The sequence below is a fragment of the Agelaius phoeniceus genome, chromosome 4 (genome assembly GCF_051311805.1).
Source record: "Agelaius phoeniceus isolate bAgePho1 chromosome 4, bAgePho1.hap1, whole genome shotgun sequence".
Taxonomy (NCBI): Eukaryota; Metazoa; Chordata; class Aves; order Passeriformes; family Icteridae; genus Agelaius; species Agelaius phoeniceus.
Window position 1 is genome coordinate 33,051,563 of NC_135268.1, and position 27,392 is coordinate 33,078,954.

General features: G+C 37.1%; 1 protein-coding gene across 2 annotated transcripts in view; it reads left to right on the forward strand.

Moving 5' to 3' along the window:
• GLRB (glycine receptor beta) overlaps positions 1-24,684 on the forward strand; it is a 46,465-nt gene extending 21,781 nt beyond the window's left edge. For both annotated transcript variants that reach the window (XM_077177241.1, XM_054633446.2), the window contains exons 5-10: positions 247-476; positions 3,748-3,830; positions 6,505-6,645; positions 9,924-10,076; positions 12,436-12,728; positions 22,015-24,684. In XM_077177241.1, the coding sequence (XP_077033356.1) occupies positions 247-476; positions 3,748-3,830; positions 6,505-6,645; positions 9,924-10,076; positions 12,436-12,728; positions 22,015-22,311 (1,197 nt within the window). In that variant the 3' untranslated portion in view covers positions 22,312-24,684. The remainder of the gene's footprint in view (positions 1-246; positions 477-3,747; positions 3,831-6,504; positions 6,646-9,923; positions 10,077-12,435; positions 12,729-22,014) is intronic.
• The last annotated feature ends 2,708 nt before the right edge of the window (positions 24,685-27,392 follow it).

Below are 27,392 nucleotides of genomic sequence, written 5' to 3' on the forward strand. Positions count from 1 at the left end.
CAATTTGATCCTTTGTTTAAGGAAAGTTGCTGTATTCAGAACCATGAGTGAGATGTAATCTGTTTCTACTAAAGTCTGTTAAACATAATACTTCGTAATGTAATTTGAATAGTGATTACTGTCTTTGTGATAGAAAAATCAGGGCAAAATTTTTTCTCTTCCAAGTCTGGTGGAATGGTTTTATTTCTCTGTGGTGTTTTTGCTAGACTTTTGGCTAGTCTAATGTTTGTTTATTCTTCCGATCAGGATTATAGAGTCAACATCTTCCTAAGACAGAAGTGGAATGACCCCAGACTCAAACTGCCCAATGACTGGAGAGGTTCAGATACACTGACAGTGGACCCAACTATGTTTAAGTGTCTTTGGAAGCCAGACTTATTCTTTGCAAATGAAAAAAATGCTAACTTCCATGATGTCACACAAGAAAATATCCTCCTTTTTATATTTCGGGATGGAGATGTCCTAGTCAGCATGAGGTATTTTATTTAAATGTTTCCACTGGTTTTTTAAAATGAATTTATGTGAAGTATATATTCTGTATTAGCCTTAGTATTGTAATACGATTTATTACTAACATTTAAATTTATATGAGACAGTTTCTAAACAATGCTGCAATAACTTATGTGTAAAGAAACCAGATGATAGCACTACAAGTGTGAGAAATTTGATGTCTATATACATGATAACCTAACACACTGAACTAACTAAATTTAAACCCTTTTTATAATTTCTTAGGTTCCTAGAAGCATAGTGGAGTGGATAATATATCTGAAATACAGCCTTCAATAAAACAGTATATGTTGCACGCTACTTGAATTTTTACAGCAACTAAAGTAAACGATGATTACTTGCTAAAGATATAGGGAAAGCAGATATTATAAAATTTGTGAATATGTATGTTTTGTAAAAGTGCTGCGAAAAAAATCCTGATTAATTTCTATGCCTTACTGCATATAACTTTTTTCAGAAGCCTCCAAATTGCTGTTTGATTGAATTGCAATTAACATATACCTTTTTGGTGGTTTAACTTGGTTTATCAAAGGTATACACAAAAATAGTCATCCACTTAAGCCAGCAAATTAGTTGATTAAAAGGGAGGTGATAGTGAATTACAGATATGGAGAGTTTATAGTTTACAGTTTGTAGAGATTAGGCTAAATTTTCTAACAGGAAGTGAATTTTCTTCTGGTGTGTGCTGTAACATATTGCCCTGATAGACATGAGAATGATTATCTGAATATACTGCAACATTACCTTTAAGAGGGAACCACTTGAGAAGCTAGGTTCACATGAGCTATTGCTTCCTGGAGTAGAAATGGATAGAAAAAAGGAGAAACAATATGAAAGAGTTTGGGTTCTTTTTTTACCATTTCAAAACAGGGTGAGAAAAATCAGTCTCAAGACTATTGCTGGCAGTGATCAGAAAAGAAAATACATTGGGCAATCAAAGCATTTCATTTTGATTGCTCTGAAGGTCTTGGTTTTGATGTCAGCTGCTTCTGTAGTTTTGAAGTGTGTAGAAATTAATATTTCAAAGTAGAAAATAACTTCCAGCTATGAAAGAAGTTTCCCTTTTGAAAGAGCAAATGTTAAATGAAACGCTGAAATATTTTTCAAATATTTTTGCTGGGTTGCAGGTATTTATAAAGGAGCTCAATAGGAATGGTTAATGATTAGTGAATATTGAGTGAATAATAATGGAAGTGTTTTGGATAGAAAAGCTATCTCTGAAAATGTGCAAAAAAGAAAACCAGGTTCAATAAAGTTAAAAATTATTGCCATCTTCTAAAAATACTCTGTTTATTTTAATAGCATACTATGTTCTTACATTATATGTATGCAGGTAAGATAAATTATTTTAGGGACAGTGGTTTGATGACATTTTTAAAATATATAATTTCTATGTCTTGTGTTTCTAGTTTACAGAAGTATTATCATGTATAAATGAAAGACTCTCCAGTTATCAAAATACTTTATGGCAAAATTTGTATGAGAGAAAGCTCTTGCACAAATAGTTAAGAATTCGGAAACCAACTGCAGGAATAAACAGCTACTGCTCACACCAGGGGAAGTAAAAGAATTGACACCTCCCCCAAAAATAAATCTATTCTGTGTTCTGTGCTTTTCAACATAAATCATCTGAAAAACTGAATTTGCAAGTGCATTTGATGATACCAAAACATGCAGAACAGTAAAGATAAGAGACAACAGTGAGAACCACAAATCAATCTAATGACTAAGCAACAAAGTATGGGATGAAATTCAATGTAAACAACTAGAAATTATGCATGAGGGAAAAAAAATTATTTTAACTTCACATAAAGCCTGATTGATCTAGAGTTGGTTATTTCCAGCCAAAAAAATAGCTTTGAGTAGTAGTGGATAGTTCTCTGAAAATGTCAGCTAATAGCTCAGTACTATTTGAGAAAGTAAATTGAATTCTTGGAAGTATTAGGGATTAAAGTTATGCCAGTGCATAAAAGTATGCTATACTTACATTCTGAATTCAATTCTGGTCTTCCAGCTCTAGGAGGGGAGGCAAGGACAGTCAAAGGTGTGGAACAGCTGAGAAAGGCTGAACTTTTCACACTGGAAAAAGCAAAATAAATGAGGTGGTGCCATAGAGGTCTCTAAATCACAAATGGCACAGAGAGAATGGATCAGCATTGATTTTTTGCCTTCTTTTACAGTGAAAGAACTATGAGACAGACTGAGGATAGATAAAAAGGCATGATTAGAGTGTGTGCAGGTTAACTATGGCATTCTTTGCTGCAAGATGCTGTGCATATCAAGCTTTATGTGGTGTCAGGGCAGGGCTTAACCCCAGCTGGAAACTAAGTACCATTCACTCACTTCCTCCTGGCCTCAGTGGGATGGGAAGGAGAAGCAGGAAAGTAAAAGTCATAGAAGTTATGGGTTGAGAACAGCTTAAAAATTGCAGCAAAGTAGAACAAAATATTAATGCTAACACTAATTGTAACAAGAGGAATGGGGGAGAGACATAAAACCAAGAGAAACAAGTGATGCAAAATAGAATTGCTCACTACCTGCTGACAGCTGCCCATCCCTTCCCTGCTGCCTTCTGTACCTTCTCACTGCCAGAGTATGGAAAACTGAAAAGTCCTTGATTTAGGCTAAACACTGCTCAGCACCACCAAATACATCAGTGTGTTGTCCATGTTACACTGAATCCAGAACACAGCACTGTGCCAGCTACTAGGGAAAAAACTAACTGTCCCAGGTGAAACCAGGACACCTAGATTCCAGAAAGCAGCTGAAACCAAAACAACTCCTTGGAGACAAAAAAATCTGTTTATTTCCCTTAAATACTGAAGAATCTCTCCTGGCTTGGGAAGCCATTGAGGTGCAACTTTTGGATGCTGCTGGATATCTGACAAAATAACACTTCCAGATTGCTGTAGTGTCATATTCTTCTTTGGAAGTCTGTCGTTGGCCAATGCTGGAGACAGGACTCTAGTCTGTATGGACATTTGGTTTGGTTATTCTATGACCTATATGTATTTTGTCTTGTATTAGTAGTTCTTTAATTTGTGAGCTTCTATATGTTTAAAATCCTCTATAAAATTTTATTGTCTTATTTTATACTAGAGAGATCTCCATTGCAAACTGCTAATTATGACTTCTAAACTTTGTTTCTGTTCTTTTACGAAGACAAATATCAAAAACCTGTGATTTTTTTGTTTCTCATGGCCATCTACTGCTTAAATTCCCTTTCTGTATTTTCAGATTGTCTATTACACTGTCATGCCCTTTGGACTTGACCTTGTTTCCTATGGATACACAGCGCTGCAAGATGCAATTGGAAAGCTGTATGTAAATCACTCTGTCCATAAAAAAAGTTCTCATCTAGGCATGCATGAGAATCAAACAAAAATTATTAATTCTATTTACTTCATCTCAACATTTTTAATGAATCATGAAATTGATACTCACTGGTTCCTACCAATGTACATTTCCCTATTAAAGATGTTTCTTACTGTTATGGCACTGTGCACTCTTAGTTTTAGCTTTTGCTATCAACCAGACTGATAGCTGATGCCTTTTATAAAAGCATTTACAATAAACTCAGATAAATGGAAGCATATCATTTGGAAAAAAAAATGGTTTTCCAGATGGTTTTAACTTCCACAAACTGTGCTGATTTTTAGGTTTGGGGGCCCAATTTTTCCCCTTGCATTGATGAAACATTGGTATTGTTTGGAACTGCTTTGATACAGTACCAAAGGAAAAGTATTTGATGCCAAAGCAGTGAGATCATTTAGTATCAAACCTTTTGAAACTGGCTTCAGGATGTGTTGTGGATGTAGTCAGGAATCTATTCCTGGTCTCCAGGTGATTTAATCTTACAACAGGGCAAACAGGTCACATCTCTGAAGGGCTTCCAGCACATGCCATGCTGGAAGTTGCAGACAAATGTTTCTGAAATCCATCTCCCTTTCCATGCCCCTTTCCATGCACCTACAAATATGTAGGTGTCTACTCAACTACAGCTTTTTCCAACAGCTTAATCCTTGGTGATCCCACTTTCATGGTAATTCTGTTTTCCAAAATAAGGATGAGCATGAAGCAGAGAGAAGGAAGGTGACCTGTTCCAGTCTGCTCCTGCTGTAACATATAAACTTGTTCAGCTCTTACTCCAGCAGGTCTGATGGGAAAGGTGAGGTTAGGGAAAAGAAGTCACAAGTGAAGAAATAGTAATGTTAGCCAAAGTTGGGCAGGTTATCACAATATGGACAAGGATAATAATAGTAGTAGTAGTAATAATAATAATAATAATAATAATAGAGTTTTACAATTTAGGTTTTGATTGTCAGCATTTATCTTTAGAATTTTAGTATGTCCATAGTAATTTTGTTCATCACTACTATGTATGTACATTAGCTGGAGTAAGCTGTTATGGAAAACCCAAGTCAGTTTGGGATTAAACTGGAATTAGTAATACTAATAAAAATTCACTTAAGGTTTCTCAGTCCAGCAAGTCCATTACTTTACAAGAGTTGACAGGTATGGTCAAGGAGAAACTTGACCATACAAGGAGAAACTACTCATTAAAAAAAAATCATGCTAAGATGGTATAATCAAATGCAATGAATTTGCTTCTTTGAAAAGACTGTGCATTAAACTTTCTTCTACCTTTTAATTCAGTTATCAAAAGTAAGAAAGGTACCCATGACTTCCTATCTGTCCTTCCAGTTTTCCCTGCTAGCAATTGGCAGTTTTATTCTTAGGTTATTTTCAAATCAATATTTTGTTTTTACTTGCTAAATTTCAAAATCAAAAAAGGCCAGCAGTTGTTACTAGGATGTTCTCATATCCACAGTTATAATCCTCAGTTCTACATATTCTCTATAGACACAATTTTCACTCTCCAGTAATTGTTATCATAAAGGATCTTGGCAGTTTTGGGATGTGCTGTGTGTTGGAATGGGGTGAAAATGATTTTATGAGTGAAACATTAAAACAATCTTTTATAGTGTATTAGATTATGAAGTTTTGAAACATTGTGATTTTTATTAAATTATTGTGAATCATAAAGACATCATTTATAAACAGTTTCTCTTTCTTAATCACAGCTGGTTTTCAAAAATTAAAAGGAGTAATCTAATGCCTCCAGAAAAATAATGGCTGTTTAAACGTTTTTCTCAGGCTTTGAACTGCAAAATGATGCATTCCAATTCCATCTTTTTTATGTTTCCTCATCTGTGTTTCCATCTAACACACATTATCTCTGTTTGAATTAAGTTAATCTTTAATGAACAGAAGGTAGCAAAAAAATGGCTTGTAAATCATGATTCTGATTATGCATATTTAATCAATACTGCTTTATTCTTGAATATTGTGAGTCTAACTAGCACTGCCTCTCACTTGGTGCTGGTGTATATAATATGATTTGGGTGCTCAGAGGTTTGCTGAGGTCTGTCTGTCCTCAGTGGGTCAGGAAGGCACTGAGCTGATTTCTGTAGGACTGCACATCTGCTCTAATTCCTGGGCAAATATTTCCTGAATGGCAGTGTTGCCATGAATCAGGGCTTTTAGTCCAAGAAAATAAGCAGTGTGGTTGTTTTACACAAACACCAAGATTCATCACAGTAATTGAGTTGTTAAATTCTTTTGAAGTTACTCAGACTCATTAAAATTCATCTTTTTCATATTTTTGCTGAAGTAGAGTATGAATGAGGATGGAGGCTTGAAAGCTGTGGAAAGTACAGCTTTGCTTTCTTTGTTTGAAAAGTACACCCTGTAACAAATACCTCTTAGTCATCCTAATATTGCTGATAATGTAATGTTTCACCCACTAAGTCCCAACTTCAGCCCACATAAAAATGCAGCTGCAGATTATTTAATTTTTGTATTTATTTATTTGAGCAGGAAATAAAAAGACTGAAAGATATAGAATACATATATGCTAGGTTTTCTTGCAGAGTTTGCTGTGATTGAGGTGGATCTTTAGACAATTATTATTATTATTCTTTTGTCTTGCAGTTGGTTACACAACTGATGACTTACGGTTTATCTGGCAGTCTGGAGATCCTGTACAGCTTGAGAAAATTGCTCTGCCTCAGTTTGATATTAAAAAGGAGGATATTGAATATGGTAACTGTACCAAGTATTACAAAGGCACAGGTAGGTAATATATGTTATTTCCTTGATAAAAAACTCTAAGCTTCCTTCAATTACTGTTTATAGTTAATGGTTAATATTCCAGTCCACATCTTACATTTCCTGGGATAAAATAGATTACTTTTAACTAAAGAGTGGTTCATATAGTGGTAAATTTAATATGTGAAAATAACAGTTCAGTAATTGTTGTGATAATAGTTCAATAATTTGAACTATTATTCTAGTTCAAATATAGAAATATCCAAGTTGAAGAAGAGATTAAATGTTTGCCTTGGCTTTACTTACAGATATCATGGTCTTATCACCATTTTATTTCTATGGTCCTAATACCTGTTTATGCTTGTAAATGTCAAACTTTTCTGAAATATTGTTCATGCAGAATCATGCCAGTTGCAGCAAAGTGGGTAAATTTTGATTTTCTGGTTAGATGGTTTTTCCATAAGTGGATAGTACTAGAGTGTAATTCCAAATGCTTCACCCTACGGATTCTTCCTTTTTCTAAATGTTCTGGAAATTCTGTCATTTTTGAAAGCTGCTTCCAATCCTCAGCCCTCTATTTATTTATTCCTATGATTATTTTTTTAGTGTTGGCACAAACTTTTCCAATGGTTTCTGCTTTCTGGCTTTTAATGATTTACCTTTTTCACCTTGATTGATTCCTGCTAACCATTATATCCAAACGACTCATGCTGTGACAACCACAAGTCTTTCTACAAGAGCAGCTGTATTTTAGTCTGTGCTTTTACATCATGGGAATAAATCTATTAAAACTCAGTTGGGAAGTCTGTGGTGCTGCAGTTTCTGAAGACCCTCTGAAAGTTTCCTGTTGGCTATTCAGCTGAAGTGGAGGCTCTGTTACTTGCAGTTGCTCCTGTGGTAGATTCCAAGCCTGGAGAGATCTCAGGGAATCTTAGCAGATCTCGGAGTTAAGAATTTAATTTGAAAAGATAATGAAAATAAAGTAGACTTTGGTTTTTAACTGCAAAATGAGCGAGATCTCATGCTAAGAACATAATTCATCCACTCTTCATAGGTGATTTATAATTTGTAAATAATAAGAAATTATCTCTCTTCAGAAAAATTCTGATTTTTTGAAAGCATATCTAGCAGCTAGCAGTGATGGCATTCAGGATATGGCAAAATCTTTCTTAGCAGAGAGAGAAATATTTTGTTCCTATTTAAAAAATGAAATTACTGAAAAAAATAGTCCATAAAGTAATAAAAACGAAAGGAATGGATCTTGCATTTCCCAAATGAAATCCATACAAATGGGAAAATTGTAAAACTTGTATACTATTGTGATTATTTTGGGGTATGCCCTAAATCTGAAACTAAATGTCTAAAAAACTTTAGATAGGAATCCTATTTTAGGAACCCTAAGTTTTTTGGAAGAAAAAATATATAAGAATTATACACAAAGAAAATTATTGGTGTTTTCCCAAGTTTCAGCAGCTTGTGACCGCAAATGACATGGTGCAAAATGTTCAGTAAAATATTCACATTCTGTGTGTGTGTGCTTTGAACATTAAAGAAAGACCATGAGAGAACCATTTTGAAAAGTTTTTGCAATTATTTTACTGCAAATCCATTCTGTAAAGAACCTCCATTTAATCTCATAACCAAAATCATAATTAATATTTCAGTAATGTGAATCAAATATATAGTATGATGAAATATTTTTAAAGGCTGTTTTCAATGCTCCATTTTTTTATTTACTTGAAAATTCTTATGCTGAAGGTATTTTTTAACAGCAGATTTCACACACAGAGCTAAATAATTTTGTCAGATAATCAAGAGAACTTTTGCTTCAAGGAGCAGATTTTCAAAATTATGTCTTTTGTAGGAGTACCCTGACAATTGCAAAAACCCTTAATCTTCACTGCCTATTTCTGTCAACTAATGTTTTATCATACTTACCTAAGTTGAAAGAGGATCAGCAAATCTGGGCTTCTTTTGCAGTAATACACTGAATATTTATATTTGCAAATTTCCTGTTATTCATCAATTTTATGACAGATCAAATAGGTCCTTTTGAGCTGAATGGTGAGGGCAATAGATACCATACTCTGTCTGATGAAATATTATTCAAATGAAGACATACAGAATGAATTTCCTACATAACACAAACAAATGATGATTTTGAAGGTCATCTGTTATTTGAAAACAAAACCTAAAAGTGTCTGGAATCCATTCATAAATTATAGAGGGAAAATTTCTCAGCCAAGTGATCACTGAAGATGATGGAATGAGCTATAAAATTCAGTATAGTGTCTTCTACACAATGATGTTTGTCCTTAATGTTTTATACTTTTGCTGTTGTGGTGTCTGTATGCCCAAACAGCACTTTTACAATGACATATCATTGTACAGCACTTAACTGATGGAATATGGAAGGTAAATGGAGAACTTTTTGACACATTTTATCTTCTAAATAAGTATCTCACCAATTGGATCGATAATTACAGTCTGATTTCAATTTTGAAGTTTATGTAATATAACATAGAAATGCCTTTTTCTTGTGATAGAATAGTTTTTGAAGTTTTCAGGCTTTTTCCAACACTGTTGTGTTATTATTTAACATAGAAATTCCAGTTCTTCTAATTCAGTGAAAATATGGACATTAATTATTTTCTGGTTATCAGACTTCTTGATACATTTGTTATCTCCAGCAAAACATCTAGTAACTGCAACTTTGTTTTGGGTTGAATTCATTTTAAACAATGTCTGAAGTTTGTATGCTTTAGATACATTCTTCCTTGTTTACAAAATTTGCAGCTTTTCTACAGTCTTTTTAAGAATGTCTTTACTAATTTTAGAAGCCATTTGTACCAACTTTCAGTACTGAGGAAATCTCTGGTTAGTCACATTCATTCACCTCATTCCATTCTAAACCTGCTGGACTAATATTTCTTAATTCATCTTTTGTACAAAATAATGCTAAGTAGGATTTTCAGATGAGCTTAAACTAGTAGGACTGCTAGACTCCATTGGTTTTGTCTGAACTGCATCTTGAAGCTGGGAGTCACTTCACCCTCCTGCTGCTTTGAAAAATGGAAGGTTTCCTTACACAAAGTACCACACCCTAACCACACTTGGTGCTTAAGTAAATCTGTGGTTTGATTTTATTTTTTTTTCAAAATTAAAGTCTTTACCTTCATAAAGAAAATCAAAGCATTGACCTTTTGCTTTTAAGCAGAAAAAGACCTGGAAGATATTTTCACCTGCAAAGATATTTTCATCTGCAAAACACATTAAACATTAATGCATTTATTTCTTTAAAGGTTATTACACTTGTGTAGAAGTAATCTTCACTTTAAGAAGACAAGTTGGATTTTACATGATGGGTGTTTATGCTCCTACACTGCTAATTGTTGTTCTATCCTGGCTGTCATTTTGGATCAATCCTGATGCAAGTGCTGCAAGAGTCCCACTGGGTAACCTGCGTTTTCACGTGCTGTCACAATCCACTGTAACACCATTGAGCCATTCTCAGTTGCTTTGGCTACATGACACTGGACCCTGAAAGCAACTTCACTTCCATTATCCACTTATCATTTTCACTGAACTCTGCTCATTCCAAGTCCTGTAAACTCCACCTTGGCATTAAGACTTCACTTGATTGTAGTTCCAGCATTTGGGTGAAGAGCACACTGTCTCCACTCCTCTCAGCCTGGAAAAATCTGATCCATCTATGCATGGGTGATGCTGCAAACACAGGCAATATGCATTTTACAGGAATTTCAACATTTGAATAGTGAGTAAGAAAGCAGGATAGTAAGTAAGGCTCTTAATAGCTACCTATTGGAAAAGTCTTTCTGAAGATTAATAGAAAAGATCTTTGGCAAAGAACTAGCATCTTTGCTACAAGAACTAGCATCTTGTAGTTCTTTGGAAAAGAAGTTCTTTTCTTTTGAAAAAGAACTTTTTCTTTTCTTTTTCTTTGGAAAAGAGCTACAAGAACTAGCCAGTCACTTGTTACCTGACTGGCTTTATTTCTTTAGAGACTCACTTCATGAAAGTACTTCAAGCTCATACAGTCATGCTGCTCAGCCCAACATAGTAGGCAGGCCCTTCATTTATTATGAAATAGCCGGACACAGAGTTAATAGTAACAATATTGTCTTGACTAATTGGGTTGTACACAGGACTACAGCTCTGGCATGGCCTGCTGACCCCAAGAGCTCAGTAACATGCAGAGCTGTTTGATGTGCATACATTGTTTGCATGTGAATGCTTCAAACAAGGTACAGTGGATGGAAAGTAAGCCAGAGTGTACACTGAGGATTCAGTTCAGTATTTGCTGCATCATTCTGCTCTGAGATAGCACATCTGATCATTCTTTATTATTCCCATGGACAAAAAAAAATTCCAGGTTTGCAGTGGTACATTGATACCACATATTTCTAAATAAAACATCATAAAATTTTGTGGTTTAAAATCACATTACCATAAATATTTCTTTATGCTTCAGTGTTCTAAGAGCTAGTGAATTGTCCATTTGAGATTAATGCTAAATAAAATACCATATCAATCTCACTGAAATCCAAATGGGAACACTAGCTAAAGAATGTGTTGCTTGTGATCAAGTAGAAATGAATATTTTCATAGGCCAATACAGATAGTTTTATTTTAGTTTACATTTTCACATCCTCAGTTACTTAAAATGGATCTGAAGCAAATAATCTCTTTGTGAATGAAAAAAACATCATGCACTATAAGAAACATAGTTGAGACTCCTTTTGGCCAACATTTTTTATAGACATCAATTCTATTTCATTAAGCCTCCCACTCATAAATAAAGATTTTTATCATTAGCATTCACAAAACCAAAATGAGACATTCTGAACATGGTGATTGAACTAATTTTTCCCTACATGACAGCCATTTCTAAAGTTGGCTTTTTCCAAATGTAGCTCTTCATGCTACTATTTTCACAGGAGCCTGTGAGAAATCTTTCTTTGGCGTCAAACTTGTATTTGTCTCTTGTGATATGAATCCGGTGTTGAGGGTGACATTTGGAAGCCTTATTAGGGGAAATGCTTGGTGAAATCCATAGTGAGTGTGACCTTCTAACAGCCTCTGCACATGTGGGCTTTTTTCATGATAAGGGCTTCATGAAATGCCCTTTATCTAGAAAGCTTCTTCTTGATCCTAGAAGCTCAAATAGGAAATGACTGTGACCCTCAGCCATCTCCATGTTTTCATCTTCTCAGTGAATTGGGAACAAAGGCTTTTTGATCTGCTCATACAGCTTTGCTCATCAGCAAAAACTTCCCTTTTACCTATGATCTGAATATCACACTTGTGAACAACTCATTCAGAGAATTGCTCCTGCTATAGCACAGTTTAGATTTCTGGGACAATGCTATTCTACTTTAAAGGATTACATTTTTTGGTTTAAGTATCATATTTTTCTCTTCCACCTTCCTAGAATTAGACGTACATTGTAAGATAAGTCTTTGGAAACCCCATTTCCCAACTGTGTGATGTGTGATGGGACAAGAAACCATAACAACTAGTTACTAGTTACTAGCCTCACTTATTTGTTTCTCTGTTTATAAAATGAAGGTAATCATTATTAGTAATTCATCATTAACTGCACTACCTAAGTGTTTAACTTGTTCATTAGCTGAAGGCATGTGCACTTTGTACTCCTCCTGCACTGACCACATTGTGAAGTCCCATTCACTGTTGCAAAACATCATTCACTATTGTCTGTTTCAGAGGAAGAGCACAACCAGTGTCATTAAAGGGAAGTTTTCTTATTCAATATATTGTTTTCTCTTTTTGTAGGTATTTTCTCAGTGCTCAGCTTGGCATCTGAATGTACCACTCTTGCTGCTGAACTTCCCAAAGTGTCTTATGTGAAGGCCTTAGATGTCTGGCTGATTGTTTGCCTTCTCTTTGGGTTTGCATCACTGGTGGAATATGCTGTGGTTCAGGTAATGCTAAACAATCCAAAGAGAATTGAAGCTGAAAAAGCAAAGATTGCCAAGGCAGAGCAAGCAGAAGGGAAGGGTGGAAATGCTGCCAAGAAGAACACTGTGAATGGCACAGGGACTCCTGTTCACATCAGCACTTTACAGGTAGGAGCTACAAAGCTTTGTATGCAAAATCAGCAGTCTTCTCTATTAACCCAATTCCAGGAATATAGTGTTTGTAATAATTTTGAATAGTGCTTAATCTTGGAAGGGGTCAAGACATTAAAAACATGCTGGTAACTAATGGCCAGCAGCCTGACCAATTGGTCCCTAGTGATTTGGGGTCAGAAGTTCTAAGTGAAAAATTTATCCTTTAATATCATAGCAGCATGGTTGCTGCTTAGCTTCAGGTAAATAAAGTAGCAAGCAGCTTTACAGTTGCTGTTTTTCTCATAATAAATAGCAGCTGTCAAACTGTAACTATTCAGAGGACAGAACTCCCAGACTGTATTTGCTGAGAGCATACTCAAATAACACCCAGCTCATTGCTTTCCCTGGGATGGCCACAGCTGCACTGCATTGCATGCCTGTGAAGCCAGGAATCCAGAAGTCGAGGTATTTGTAGACAAAAGACCTGTCTGTTTGTGTCAAACAGTTCTTGCATTTCTTTCATTGCCAGATGGAGTTTATGTGTAAATCAGTCAGATTTCACTATATGGTTAAAGATGACATGTACATCTTCACTCAGGTTGAAGTTTTCCATCATATTGCTAAATTCTAATATTGCTAAATTGCTAATATTTTAGAAGTCCCTGTTTGTGCTCCAAGAGTTTTCAGACATCCCAGTCCAACTGCCTTCAGTCCTAAGTGATATTTACTTGACATTTATTCTGCAGAAGAAAATATGTTATTGTACAACATGTCTAATATGAATTTGGCTTGTCCTTTTCAATGACTCAGCAATTCTGTTGTATAAAATAAAGCTGCTAGGCTAGATTCAAGTGGTAATATTGGTACACAGTGACTTCAATGTTTCTTTAAGAAAGGAGTAGTTTATGCAAAAATGGCTGAAATCCTGTCTTAGTATCAAGCTGAGATTATCCCAGCTTGACTAACTAATTGCCCCCAGTCCAGAAGAACTGCAGGTAGCTGCACTGTTCTGCAATATCTGCAGCTCAGTGCACTTAACTACCATAATTCTCATCTGGTAGAAGAATCTTTGGGAAGTGTTTTAGTAGGCAGCTAGTCTCAATTTAGAGTAACCCCATGACTGCTTTGACTTGTGTCATGAGTAATTCCCCAAGCCTAGGCAACATGAGAAAGAAAATGGCTCTGCTGTAGTTTTGCTTTCCCTGAATTGAATGGGATAATTTTGTGTTCAGCAATCTGCAGGTCCCAAATCCAGCTGTTTCTTCTGACAGAATAGTTGCAAAAATCCAGCAGTGCAGCATATATTTTTCCTATTTCCAGTACTTAAAAAGTGTTAAGTGTTTAGCTTGATAAATTACAAGTTTAACAAAAATTTACAGTTTTTCAGTAGTGTGAACAAAACCAATTGCTAAATTACTGATTCTCCTTGGTATGCATATCCTCTGAGGTACATGCCATTGTCATATCCAAGTGGAAAAAGAAATTATCTATTATCACCTATGTTGTGCTTTCATATTTCAAATTTTTTTCAAGAAGGCACTGGTATACAGTGTATTTTAAGACTTAGAAGGCCAATCATTATCCACAGAAGTTAAGCAATGTTCCCCATGAGTGTGTCTAGCAGCAGGCTGAAGGTTTTTAGAATTCAGAATTCAGTCTGCCCTCCTATTGTAGCATCTCCCCTCCACGATCTTGAAACAGCAGCCTCAGCTTCTCATGTTTAACCTGAACTTTTCAGGGTCCTCCCAGCCTTCCCAATTTGTTATGAGGGACCTTAAACATTCCAGTAGCTTCTGATGATCTTTATACAGAGATTTACAAAAAAAATATTTTATAAGCCATAGTGGAAATATGTATTCCTTGCTGTAAAAGTTGGTCATGTGGCTGAGTAGCTCATGGCTAATGATCCAACTTGAATACTCCACCTGCTTTGAAACACAACCTACCAGAGGAAATGTATCCTGGGCTGGTAATTTCTGGAAAGATGACCAGGTTGAGATAGAAAAAGGTCCCAGACCAATGAATTATTTGACATCAGGATGTGGCAGGACAGTAAAGCTAGATTTTATATATTTGAAAGCTATAAATCTGCCTCGCTGAAAACTCCCTTTCTGAACCTGCTGCTGCGTAGGAGTACTTTGGAAGTTCTTGGCCCTGGAAAAGCGTGTACTAAAGTCCTAAATCAGAACAGGTGTAAATCTTTTGGTAGCTCTGACTTCTAATCCAAAAGTAGGCCTGCCTCACAAAATTTGGATTGCTCCCATACAGACCTAGTAATGATCAAGTAGAGAATGCATTTGTCATATGGAAAATACGCAAGGGAGAGAAACATTAAAGAAGCAGGTAATGGAAAAAAACTGTATGTTGAAAGGCATAAAGAATACAAAACAAAAAGAGGCCAGAGTGCTGTCCCAGAACTTCAGGAGCTGTTTCTCATCAGGGTCACATAGGATTGTGTGGGATGCAAGAGTGCTCACAATTTGCCAGTCACCCAAAGATGGAGAAAGGCATCCATGGATGTATAGCTACTTCACCAGATCCTGGGAAATGGCTGATATAAAAGCTGCATGCTGCTAGCATACGCCAACCCCTCAAGTCCAAGCTTTATGAGTCATGCTCCCTCCAACAAAAACCCTTGAAATGTCAGTGCCATTTTAAACCCAGGGGTTTATCAATATGACTGTCTGATTAAAGTCGAGTGGTCTGTCTGTCAAGATCACCCTGAATCTGTAGGAAAAAGAAGAGAAAATAAGCACTTCTGATGTGTTTTTCTAGGAGAAGCAGTGGCTATGCACTTTGAGGCAAAAAGCCATGAGAAAATACAGCTTGGCTCCCTCAGCTCATAGAGGCTGCAAGTAGATGCTGTTCTAAGCAGAGGAGAAAATTATGCAATCTGGTGATAACTGCTTGCACTGGCTTTTTATTGGGAATCCTCAGCAGGAGTTTGCATGTGTTTCCTAGCAATGAAACATCATACAGTGAGAAAAACAAGTAAAAAGGGAAATGTTTTGAAGATGATTCATTTTTTTTTGCTTTCATTGCTGACGTGATTACAGTGAGAGATTGCACTGTTAACTATAACAACACCCCTCAATTTGAAAAGTCACATTTTCATCAAGCCCATTTTTAGAAGCTGTCCCCCACAGATAATGTGCTAATGACTGGAGAGAACATTTGCTAAAAGAATGGTTCTGGCAGATGATGAATAGCACTATGCAAGTGGTGGTAATAGCTCTAATGCCAGTTATTTTTAAAAAGTGGTGCTATTGCTTGCTTTATCTTGTCAGAGCCACATCTAGGCTCTGAAACCAGAGATGGGTTATGTTCTTCTCTACTGACTTGCGATGTACTTGACCACTGGTGGTGACCTGGTCTTCCCAGGTTTTTTTCCCTCACATGGAACTCCAGACTCAATTTTTTTATTGTAGAACCACCAAAAACCCAGCTTACATTTTACCTTGTACACAAAACCACAGGCTGCAGCCTATTTTAATGGTTCCTGACAGCATTTCAGGTACAGGGTAGGTACTTTCTGCTCCAGTGACTCCTGTATTCATCCTTGGAGATAATTCAAACATGACTGTAAAAAGGCCCCAGGCAGTCTGCTTTGAGCAGGGGGTTGGACTAGATGATCTCCAGAGGTCCCTGCCAACCTCAGCTGTGCTGTAATACTGTGATATTTTATGCATTAATATTTTTTGTCCCGTATTTTGGAATGTGGTAGCATATTCCTGCTGATCTGCACCAGAAAATATACCCAGTGTGAATACAGACTAATGCTAAATAATCCCTACTTTCTTGATGATCTACATCTATCATTATGGCAAGAACAAGAGAAGAGCACAAAACTAGTGCAAGAGAGATGAACAACAGAGCTTGTTAAAAAACTCCCCCTTCATCTTGTATGGAAGCCCCTTCCAGAGCTGGCAGCACTGGGGACAGATGTGCATGCCAACAGGAGGCTGGGAGCAGGGCAGCAGAGGGGGTTTTGTGGCAAGGAGGATGTGCTGTGTTGGACAGGGAACACAGCATTCCAGTGGGGAAGCTCCTCAGCCTGAGGGACACGTGCTGGGCTTGAGAAGCTGCCAGTGCTGTAGCATGTTTGAAGCCTTGCTAGGAGTTATGGATAATAAATTTCTGCTCTCAAAAATGATGGCTTTTATATTGCACTTCATCCTGATGGATAAAGAGGACTTGATCACAGGATGAACAGTCAATTGAAAAGGATCTTTATTCTATTTGCACAAAACAAATTGAATCAAGTCCATGATATTTTTGGCGCTGTGAAAGGTCAGATTTCACAAATTTGACAACTGTCTAATCTGGATGGAAGAATTTAAACAAAAAGTGTAAATGGGGCTGGTGAGCTAATAATGTTCAAACCAGAAGTAAAGCTACACTAATTTAAGAAAAAATACAAAACCTTACAAATAGCACAATTGAAAACAAATCCCCAAAGATTTAAAACTAATCCAGCTTCAAGCATTTCTCTTTTCTCCTCACTGGCAAGTGGGAGGTGATAGCTATTAATGTAAGCTGAAATCAATAAAATAATTGTGTAAGTAAGAAAAGAGATATATGCTTAGCATAACTGGGGGCAATAGGAAGTTACTTTGCATATACAGCAAGAATAAAAAACCTTGTAAGATGAGTAATGGTACTATACTAGGTAGAGGTAGAGGTACTGTAAGTATCACGAATTAACTGAAAAGAGAAAAGCATTGAACAAATACTCTGCTCCATGTCTGGGGAAAAGCCAGATATATTCAATGTGAGGATGAAATAGCTCTCATTCACAGTAGCTGATGAGAATATTAAACAGTGTCTATTAAAGTTAGACATTTTACAATCAAGATTTCAGCCTAAGTTGCATTTAGAATTTTTTTACAGAGCTGGTCTGTGAGTGCTGTGGAACATTAATGTCGATTTTTTAATAAATCATTTAAATCTGGGAAGGTTTCAAAATACAGCAAGAAGCTAACTTTGTGCCAGAACTTTTAAAGCTAAGTGGCATAACATGAATAATTATAAACCTGACATTAATCAGTGGAGAATATTGCGTAGCTTACAGGACTCTGACTAATAATTATTGTTTGTAAGTATTAATTATCTTTAATATTACTCATCATTTAGCCCCATGTTAACTAATAAATGGCTCAGTGAAATTAATCTGTCTGTTTATTGATTTAATCAAACTGAATATAACTTTTTAAGTATTATCAATTAGGTTGACAGAGGTAATGATATGAAGGTAAGAAACTCTTTAAGAACATTTTTCTTGGCTTCATGTGTCAGCCTGGTTACATCATCTAAATTATGCAAAATCAAGGTTGGATTTGTTACCATCTCTGTACCAGCAGTTAATCAGACTAACTATAGTCATGCCTCGTGTCTGAACATTGAAGCCAAATAAATTCAGATTAGAAATAAGGTACATATGTTTCTGAGGAACAAAGTCATGGAAAAAATTCTCCATCCTGGATGTTTTTAAAGGAAAATCTAGTGTAACTAGTTTGGGCAGTAAATGTGGAAAGTGAGGAGGAGCACCAGAAGCAGCAGAGGCAGAATTGGGGAGTTAGTTGCTCCTCCCTGCCAGTCTGCATGCATGGGCAGCACTTATTCTTTCATCTCTTTCCCCATTTTCTTCTCACATTATTCCCCTAATTCTTCAACTAAAGGCATTCTGCAGAGGCACATGTGCTGCAGCTCTGGAGCAGCAGCAGGTGTTGAGCTTGGCAACGAGCACCAATCAGCCTGAATTATTTAAAAGGTGAGAGAGGATATCACAAGGGGCCTTATGGATTCTAGGAGGCATTTTTAGGTACTTCTGAGCTGTTCATGAAAAAACAGGTGGTCTGTCCATCCTACCAAACGTAGACAAGGTGGTCCAGTCCTGGAAGAAACAGGGAACTAGGTCTGTGTTTTGGGCCAAGCCCCAAGTGCTGTCACCTTCCCCTGTGGTCTCCTTAGCCCCCCCCAAATCCATGTCAGAGAGACAAGGAGTCACTGCCCAGCTCCCTAGGAATGCAGGGTGTCCCTACACTATCCCAGAAGCCTTCCCTTCCCAAACAGCTGGGGAAAAGCCATAAATCTTCCTGTGGGTTGGGTCTAGCTGATGCTGGGCAGGATAAGGCAAGTGACATCAAATATTTTCTGTGTCAGGATGAAGTCAAAAGGATATAACATTTAACATTTTACTTTTCTTTACACATCTTCAGTGTAGTACTCTAAAATCAAGCCCTACAATATTTTTTTGCACAGAAAAAGTTCCTGTAGCCTTTGGTAAGTTCTTTGTGCAGTAAATGTGGAAAGTGAGGAGGAGTAGAGGCATTGCTAGGATTATTGTTACACTTCTAGCACAAACCAAGGCAAAATTAATAAAAAGCAGATAATCATATATATTTTATATTATCTAACATTGTTTAGAGGAAGATGTAGGTCAGTTGGAGTGAATTTAGATTAAAACAACAGAAACATTGGAGAGGTGAAGAGATATATGAGAAAAAATTTAAAAATGTGTTTATGCAGCAGCTGAGTGCAGTAAGTAGAAGAATGTCAGATTTTTAAAGCTAAGGAAAGAGATGAAATTATTTGCAAAAGTAACATACACTTATTAAAGAAAAATTTGGGCCAGATTGCTCATACAATGAAAACTGTGTCACCCTGATAAATCAGTACTCCAGCTGACACTGAACTAAGCAAAGCTCTGTGTGAACATGCTGTGAACAGTTCTCTGCTTATAAGGCAGAGGTGACCTAGAATCCACTCTCAGTCCTGAATGGGAATGAGAACCGACTTGTAACAGCCTTTAGGGGAGCACTCTAGATACTGCAGTTGGAACAGGAATATTCTCTGCTGTAAATGAGAGAATTTAGGCTACAATTAGTGTCACTGAATTTTTACGTGTTACTGGTAGTGTGAGGAATGGACTACAAGTTTTCAAATCCAAAAGGAGGCCTATAATTTCATACATGATTCTAGTCCTTGTAGTGGTCTTACTAAATCTTGCTAGGTTTGACCATGGAAAAAATCTTCTATTTCTATGACTCTTCAGTTAACATGCACCCCACTCCTGCAAGCTCATTTTTCATTGCACAAGGGTCTGCTTTATATCTTCATTACCTATGTCATTGGATATGATCTGATTGGAAGGAATGTCTCAGATTGGTGAATGATAGCATCCTGTCACCCAGGGTCATATAATCATGTTTATCTGTGTTTTAGTCACCACCTTACTAGACAGCTTGCCCCTGCTACTGCAGTAATGAACACTGTCTTAGGCAGTCAGGTCCTTGAGGACTGGGAGACAGTTACAAGAGATTTGTATGTATAGTTTTGTCCTGCCATCAGGGAACACCTGTCTTGTTTCTCTTTTTTATGACCTGGAATCTTGATTTTGTGATGGTTTAGAAATGGTATTCTCCAATTTAGTACTCCCACTAAAACCATGCACTGCTGCATCTCCTTGCTCCAAGTGGAGGCACAAAAGGTAAAGAACATGGTTTGAGATAAGAAAAATTTACTGAAAATGGCAATGAGATAAGAAAATGAGCAGTTAACAGCAATAATATTAACAACAAATGGTGTAGGAAAATAAATAATTCACACAGAAAAATTCCCTGACAATAGGCAATACCGGATGGCTCCCTTTGCATGTTTTGTCAACCAGAAGAAAAGTCTTTGTGCCAGAAGAGAATCCCTTTCCCCAGCCCTGGCAATGACATGAGGTGATATAGAATAACCTCTGTGCCCTGGCCATGCCTCCTCCTGGCTACTGCAAAAATTAACCCTCTCCTGGCTGGAGCCAGGACAAACCTGCACCTCTGTTTAATGCATCAATTTCAAAATGTATTACTTTCATGAGAAGGAGATCTCTGGAAAATTTGGGAAGTTGAATCCACGTTTTTCAGAAGAAATAATGCCATGCTTCTTTCCCACCTTGCACAAGAATCAGTTTTGTCAATAATGGGAATAAAAGCCCCAATCAAAGTTTAAATCTCTTCCTGACTACTTCAGTTCTTTCTATGCAGGATAAGTTGTCATCGTCATAGAAGAAGCTAATAATATAATTCAGAATATTTTTCATTCTTCCATAAACCTGGTACTGTATTTTATGACATAATAATAATAATAATAATAATAATAATAATAATATTTTTTTAGTAGTTACAAAGTATGACTATGCAAATATCCCAAACTATCAGCCAAAAACTGCAGAAAACCCAAGGGTGGAGAGAGCTGAGGGTAAAATACCTGAGGTCTTTGTGGAGGAGAGACAGACTAATGGGTAAAAGGGATAGGCAGCTTTTGAAATATACATTTATGTCAGTTGCCCATGGGTATAGCCTGAAAACTAGCAGTTTTTCAACTAATGCTGAGGTTATATATGTGAACAGATTTATAGTCTGTATTCTTCTCTCTGCTTTCCTGAGTAGTCCAACTGAAGTGAAAGTTTGGGAGAGGTTTATCCAAGTCACAAAGCACAGTGCCTTGCAAGTAGTCTCTAAATCACTTCAAGCTCCCTGAACAGTGTGGGGTTGGTTCTCCTTGAGATATGTTGAATCTGAAATAAAATTTTTATAAAATCCAAGGAAGGGAATATAGGAACCTTTTTTCCCCACAGAAAAAAATTATTGCTTGACCCCCAAGAGCACTAAAGGAGCTATAGGAAACACTGGAATTCTGTAGTTGGATTTAGATTTCCCAGTTCACACTTCTTCAGTGCTGAGAACAGTGTTACGTCTGTGTTCCCTGTTTTTATAGAGGCACTAAACTCCACAGGTACAATGCAAGATGGTCACCCTAGGATGAGGTATACAATCCTGACCTGATAACTCTTTAGAACCATAAAAAACTGAAATTAATTGCATTAAACATTGAATTTTGGGGCTAATTCTGACTATGGGTTTCAGAGCTTAAATAAATGCAAGTATTGAATAGTATCAGGTCTGCAGGTTCATCAGCACAGAATCAATATCCAAAAATACTCCCCGCAAAAATATTCTCTCCCCTTCTATCATCTTAAAATGACTGAGTCTAACTATAGCAGATTGCAGAGCATGAGGCACCTTGTGCATGAAAAATTACACAATTATGAATGTTTGGATTAGTTGATATGATTGACTGATCATCCTTAAGTACTTTATAACATAACCATTCCACAAATTAGTCTGATGTAATGTATCTCTATCAACAAGTAATTTTCTGTATGTTTGTTTGCAGTGTTCTTTAGCAGCTGCATGAAGTTTGCTAATGAGTTGTGGTGAGTCGATCATGATTCCCCTCACTCTTTATTTCATAGGTTGGTGAGACCAGATGCAAAAAAGTTTGCACTTCGAAATCTGATCTGAGATCCAATGATTTCAGCATCGTTGGAAGCTTGCCAAGGGATTTTGAATTATCAAATTATGACTGTTATGGGAAGCCCATTGAAGTCAACAATGGGCTCGGGAAATCTCAAGCCAAGAACAACAAGAAGCCTCCTCCTCCCAAGCCTGTCATTCCATCAGCAGCAAAGAGAATCGATCTTTATGCAAGAGCACTGTTTCCTTTTTGCTTCTTGTTCTTCAACGTCATATACTGGTCCATATATTTATGATAAATCTTTTATTTATTTTTTTCATATGTGTAAAATATAGCCCATTTCATTATCCCTTCCCAGTCATGAAGGCCACTGTGTGAAATTATTTGCATTTGCAAAGCAATATGTTGCATCTCGATGCCGTGCGATTGTACTGAACATATGGCATCTGAAATTTGAATGAAAGCATGACACTGCAATGTCTGTGCTCTGACCAACTTTGTATATAAATGTACAGCATACATCCTGCTTTAGGAATATATATGAAGGACGATGCCTACTACATTATAAAGCTGAATAACGCTCTTCAGTTATTAGTAACATACAGAAATTTAAAGTGTTTCTGACAATGAAACTGATGTGCACGTTGAGTATTATTAAAATCAGTATTCTAGTATTTGTAGTATTTAACAGCTTTTCTGCTGGTTTCCAGAGGAAAAAGAAACACCCACCAAACATCTTGTTCATGTATAATTTCAGCTGGCACTGTTGAAGAAAAAGCTAAGGTGTAATTATTACTATTATTTAGGCTTTGTCAGTGAAGGCAGCATCAAGTAAGCAGATCTTGTCTATGTGGAGAAATAAAGATCAGAGAACTACTAATTTTGTAAAATCAGCTCATTTAGGAAAAAACCCTCAACAGCTGTGTCCATGAAGCAGGCACAGTTAAGTGTGTTAGAATATGCTGGCAAGAAAACATTGGGGCAAATTTTAACTGCTGTTTCTTTAGGCACAAACTGGATACAGTATATAAAAAACAAACAAGTCACTTTCTAGACTAAAGGTACCAGGAGTTTTGGAGAGGCATCACAAGATGCAGTTCAGTATCAAGTTTGTTATACATTTTTACATTAGTTTGTCCTCTGGCTCAGCATCTGTAGCATCTGGCAAGCCTGCAGTATGTAAGTTACAAGTTTTTTGTTGTTGTTGCATTGGACACGTCTTACTTGATTTGTTTTGTTTATCCCTTTGAAAGCTTTCATTTTAAACAAACCAATTATCAAAACAAAATCCCATTTTCACCAATGATGGTACCTTTTCTTGTTTGCGTGCTAGCTTGTTTGCTAGCACTCCCTGTAGGAGTGAAAACGTGTCCAAAGGTCTAAGGGGCTGAGACTCTCATGAGCCCTGGTGTGCCTGTGTGTTAATTAATGCTGCCCTCACCAACTCATTGATCTGGCTGCTACATTTTGGAGAATGAGGTCCTATGCATGAAATAGTTCTGACAGGAGACTGCTTTCCGTTTTCCAGAGGAAGTTCTATGGCATGGAGACTGCCTTAACGTCAGCTCCTTGGTGTGCATAGGGCAGGGCCTTGGCTCTCCTGTGAATGCTGGGGTACATCCCCTCGTGAGGGCAAGTCATAAAAAGAAATGTGGCCAAAAGAAAGATGCATGCAGGTCAGCATGTGAGTAGAGTGTGTTTCCTGAGAGCAAGGGCTTGGCCTCAGCCCATGAGAATGTGCCACACACGTCCCTGCTGGGGAGATGGGGCACCACAGCTAGTTACAGTATGAAAAAAAGACAATTCATAAAAGGAAATCTGGACTGTTGGCCCCTCACAGGCTAGGAAGGGACTGATTTAAATACATGAAACTTCCATAGTGTGGAAACAAACAATCCCACTTATTGTGCTACATTTCTGGCATGTCCAGGATGTGCTGAGCTAATGCAGGCCACAAGGATCACTTGGGTGCTGCCCACAAGGTGAATGTTGTCCACATACAGCGATCCTGCACAACTAAAAGTCCAGAAGTGGGAATGTAAGAAGAGGAATGGCATGGCACACTGGCCCCACTGGACATCTGGTGAACCTGCCCACCCAGAGCTTTTTGAAGCCACTGCCACTTTGTGATCAGCAAGCTGGCTGCAGCAACTCGTGCTTGGGTTGAAGAGATCTGCTCTTCATAGTATGGTCACACACACTGCACCAGCTGCCTGCCACTGTCTCATGGGGGTCTCAGGTTTTGGGTTTCTTTCTGATCTGAAGAAATGGAAGGCAAATCCCAGATGTTACTGAGCTATGTGGAATGGGGGCTGAGGGAAATGATATCTTTAAGGTCTAGTTCAAAGTTTTAGTATTTCTGTTAGTTGAAGGTAATTGCAGAATTGTCAGAGACTCTAAGAAGCAATAAGGATAAATGAAAGAGAGGAAGGATGGGAGGGGGAACTTTTATATATACAGAATGGTATATTTATAGACATTATTTATTCTCATACTTGTATTTTTTCTTACAGTACTGGAAGGCAAAAAAATAATTACCTTGTGTTGGAAATTATATGAATTTTGGAAGATAACTTTCTTGTTAGTACTCTTATTAAATGATTTATCTGTAATTAATGTCCACATTCTATCTGTAAAATCTCAATTATAGATTTTATTGTTAAATTAATCTTTGTTCCTTCTTGCTTTCCTGCTTACTTGATGGCTTTTGTGTTTTATCATAAAATACTTTATCAATAATACACTGTAATTGCTTTCCAACTCACACAAAGGGAAGCAAAAGGAATGCATATTGTTCAGATAAAGGTTTTTTTGTTCATTACAGCACAAAAACTAAGGCCAGAAGCGAAGTTTAACAGCAAATATGAAACTAAATTTAAAGTGAAACCAAGCATCAGCTATAAAGTATTAATTTTCTTTTTACTTACACTAGATAATATTGCAATATTTGTATTACCCTGGAATATATTAGCTTGTCCTACTGAGCAGTAATAATTGATTTCTTTTATTTTTCTTCTTTCTGCTAAAGGTCATCATGAGTTTTGCACACCATCTCACATTGTGGTCCACCAGCACCCTCTAGTTGTAAAATTAAGCCTGTTGACTGATTTCCAGAATAAGGTGCAAATATAAAACTGTATAGGCAAAATAGGATCCTAATTGCTAATTATAATATGAAAGAAAAAAGAATTATTAAATTAAAAATATATGGGCACAAAATCAATGTGCAGGTGTAAAAAATTTCCATGCAGTTAAAATTTCAAAGTATAGAAATGAGGACATTCAAGTAGTAGCAAAATGAGGTTCATGAAGTGCAGCTTAGGAACTCGATTACTAGTCCTGATGTCTAAACAAACCACATGACAGCAAAATCTGGTTTTGTGGGAGAGCCCATCTGTGTATCAGCTGACATTTGCTTCAAGTTCTGCAGTTAACTAGTAGGAGAATTACAAATATTTGTTCTACCTTTAAGATAAACCTTGGTATTTTCTTGGTTCTTAGGCATTGAGGGGTAGTATTCAAGTAGCTAATTCTGTTCTTTTGTACTGTCATCACCCTTTAGATATCTTTCTACATTTTTTCAGGATTTTAGAACACTTTCAAACACTGCATCAGGAATTTCCATGGAGATGATTTAATCCATTTCTCAACTGCATCTACAAATTTAAGGTAGGCAATAAGTAAGGATGCAATCTGAGAAGTGTGTCAGCTGCTACGCGTTAGTTCCCTGTAGCACACAGTTCATGTTTGACACTCGCTTTTAGGAGCAGCTCTTCAGTGTATAATGGCACCTCCTCTTTTCTTCCCCTAATTCTAGCTGAGATGGTGCATGTGAGCAGTTGCTCTTTTGAGGAAAGGATTTTATTTTTGTAAGTGCAGTGTAGAGAAGATTGACCACTTGGAAACTCTGCCAAGCAGCTTTCATTCTAAAAGTCTTCAGAATTATTTGGACTTGTTAACAGGGTAAAGGAAGACCCTTAAAGAGAAAGCAGTAACACTGCCTTCTGGGTTAGTGTCAATGGGCACAACCACAGTGATTGATCTGACTGTATAATGTTTTAAAGGAAATGCACTTGCAAGTAATCTTTATTTAAAAATATTTTACTCTGAAGAGAGACAATACCTTACTTAAGCAGTCTGTTATAGCTGTTAAGGGAATCTCTTAACAGACCTTATAATACAGTTATAATGCAGACCATGGTCTCTGCTTCAATTAAAGCAGGTTATCCTTATGGTTACTGGGGGATTGCAATGGGGGTGTTTACAGAATAGGTAGCATGGAGTTATTTATTTCCAAGGGAGTGCAACCTGAATATATGCAGTGTCAGGTGATTTTTCAGGCTATTGAGATACTGTAGTGCTGCAGTGAGTACAAATGAGGTGTGTAGCAGATAAGGGAATGAGAGGAGGACACTGTTACTTGATGCTTTCATGTACTGATTCTGGGATTAGAGAAGGTAATGTGGAAAGAAATTCAGGTACAGATAAATTGAATAATGGTTTTGTTTGTGTCAACTGTTTAATTTGTGTCTAGAAATTTGCTTTGTATATAAATAAGTTACCTTCTTTTTATATTACTAAAAGGAATTAATAAAAAACTAGGAAAATTAAGCTCATCTGTGGTGCCCAAAAGATAAGGAAATGAATTAATTTCCTACAAAGTGCTACCCCTAAGAAAACAGTAGAATATAAAGAAAAATTTGAGGACATAAATTCCTCATCATTGTGGTTTTGTCTGTGCCATTGTATCAGATCAGTCACAGCAATCTGGGCTGCATGCAGCACTCCCTTGCATTTTGCCTTACTCAAGAAAGTTGCCCACCCCTGTACTCCCCCTGCACCTGTCCTCCTTCCATCAGTGGGAATAGTGTCAGCATACATTTAAAATAAAGATTACCTGGCTATTTTGAAATCCTTCTGAAAGCCCTTAATTGCTACAAGTATGTCTGTGCTGCAGTCACTAAAATGTCTGCAGCTAGTGCAGGCTTATCCAAATTAGCCTTAAACTGGCTGTTTTGGGGCGGGCTGGAAACATCACCATGGTGACAGTGAGCTGTGGCTGGGAAGCCTACCTGCTGGCTAGGGCAGGGAAAAATATCCTTGGAGTTCAGCCCCACGACACTTTGTGGTGCCTTGGCTGTTGTGCTCAAGCAGTTGGTTTAAAGTTAGCTCGTGTGGGTGTTTGTCAGCCCGTGCCTGTGAACTGTAGGTGTGTGCTGGGTGACGCACGGTGTGCTAGCGCAGAGAGATCCTTCCTACGGCTGCTGGGAAAGATGGCATTGTAAAATATCCTCTCCACAGCTCTTGGTCACCTACGGCATTTCTGACATTTTTAATTTTCAGCACTGACAGGAGCATTTGGTGGCAGTGACAAAA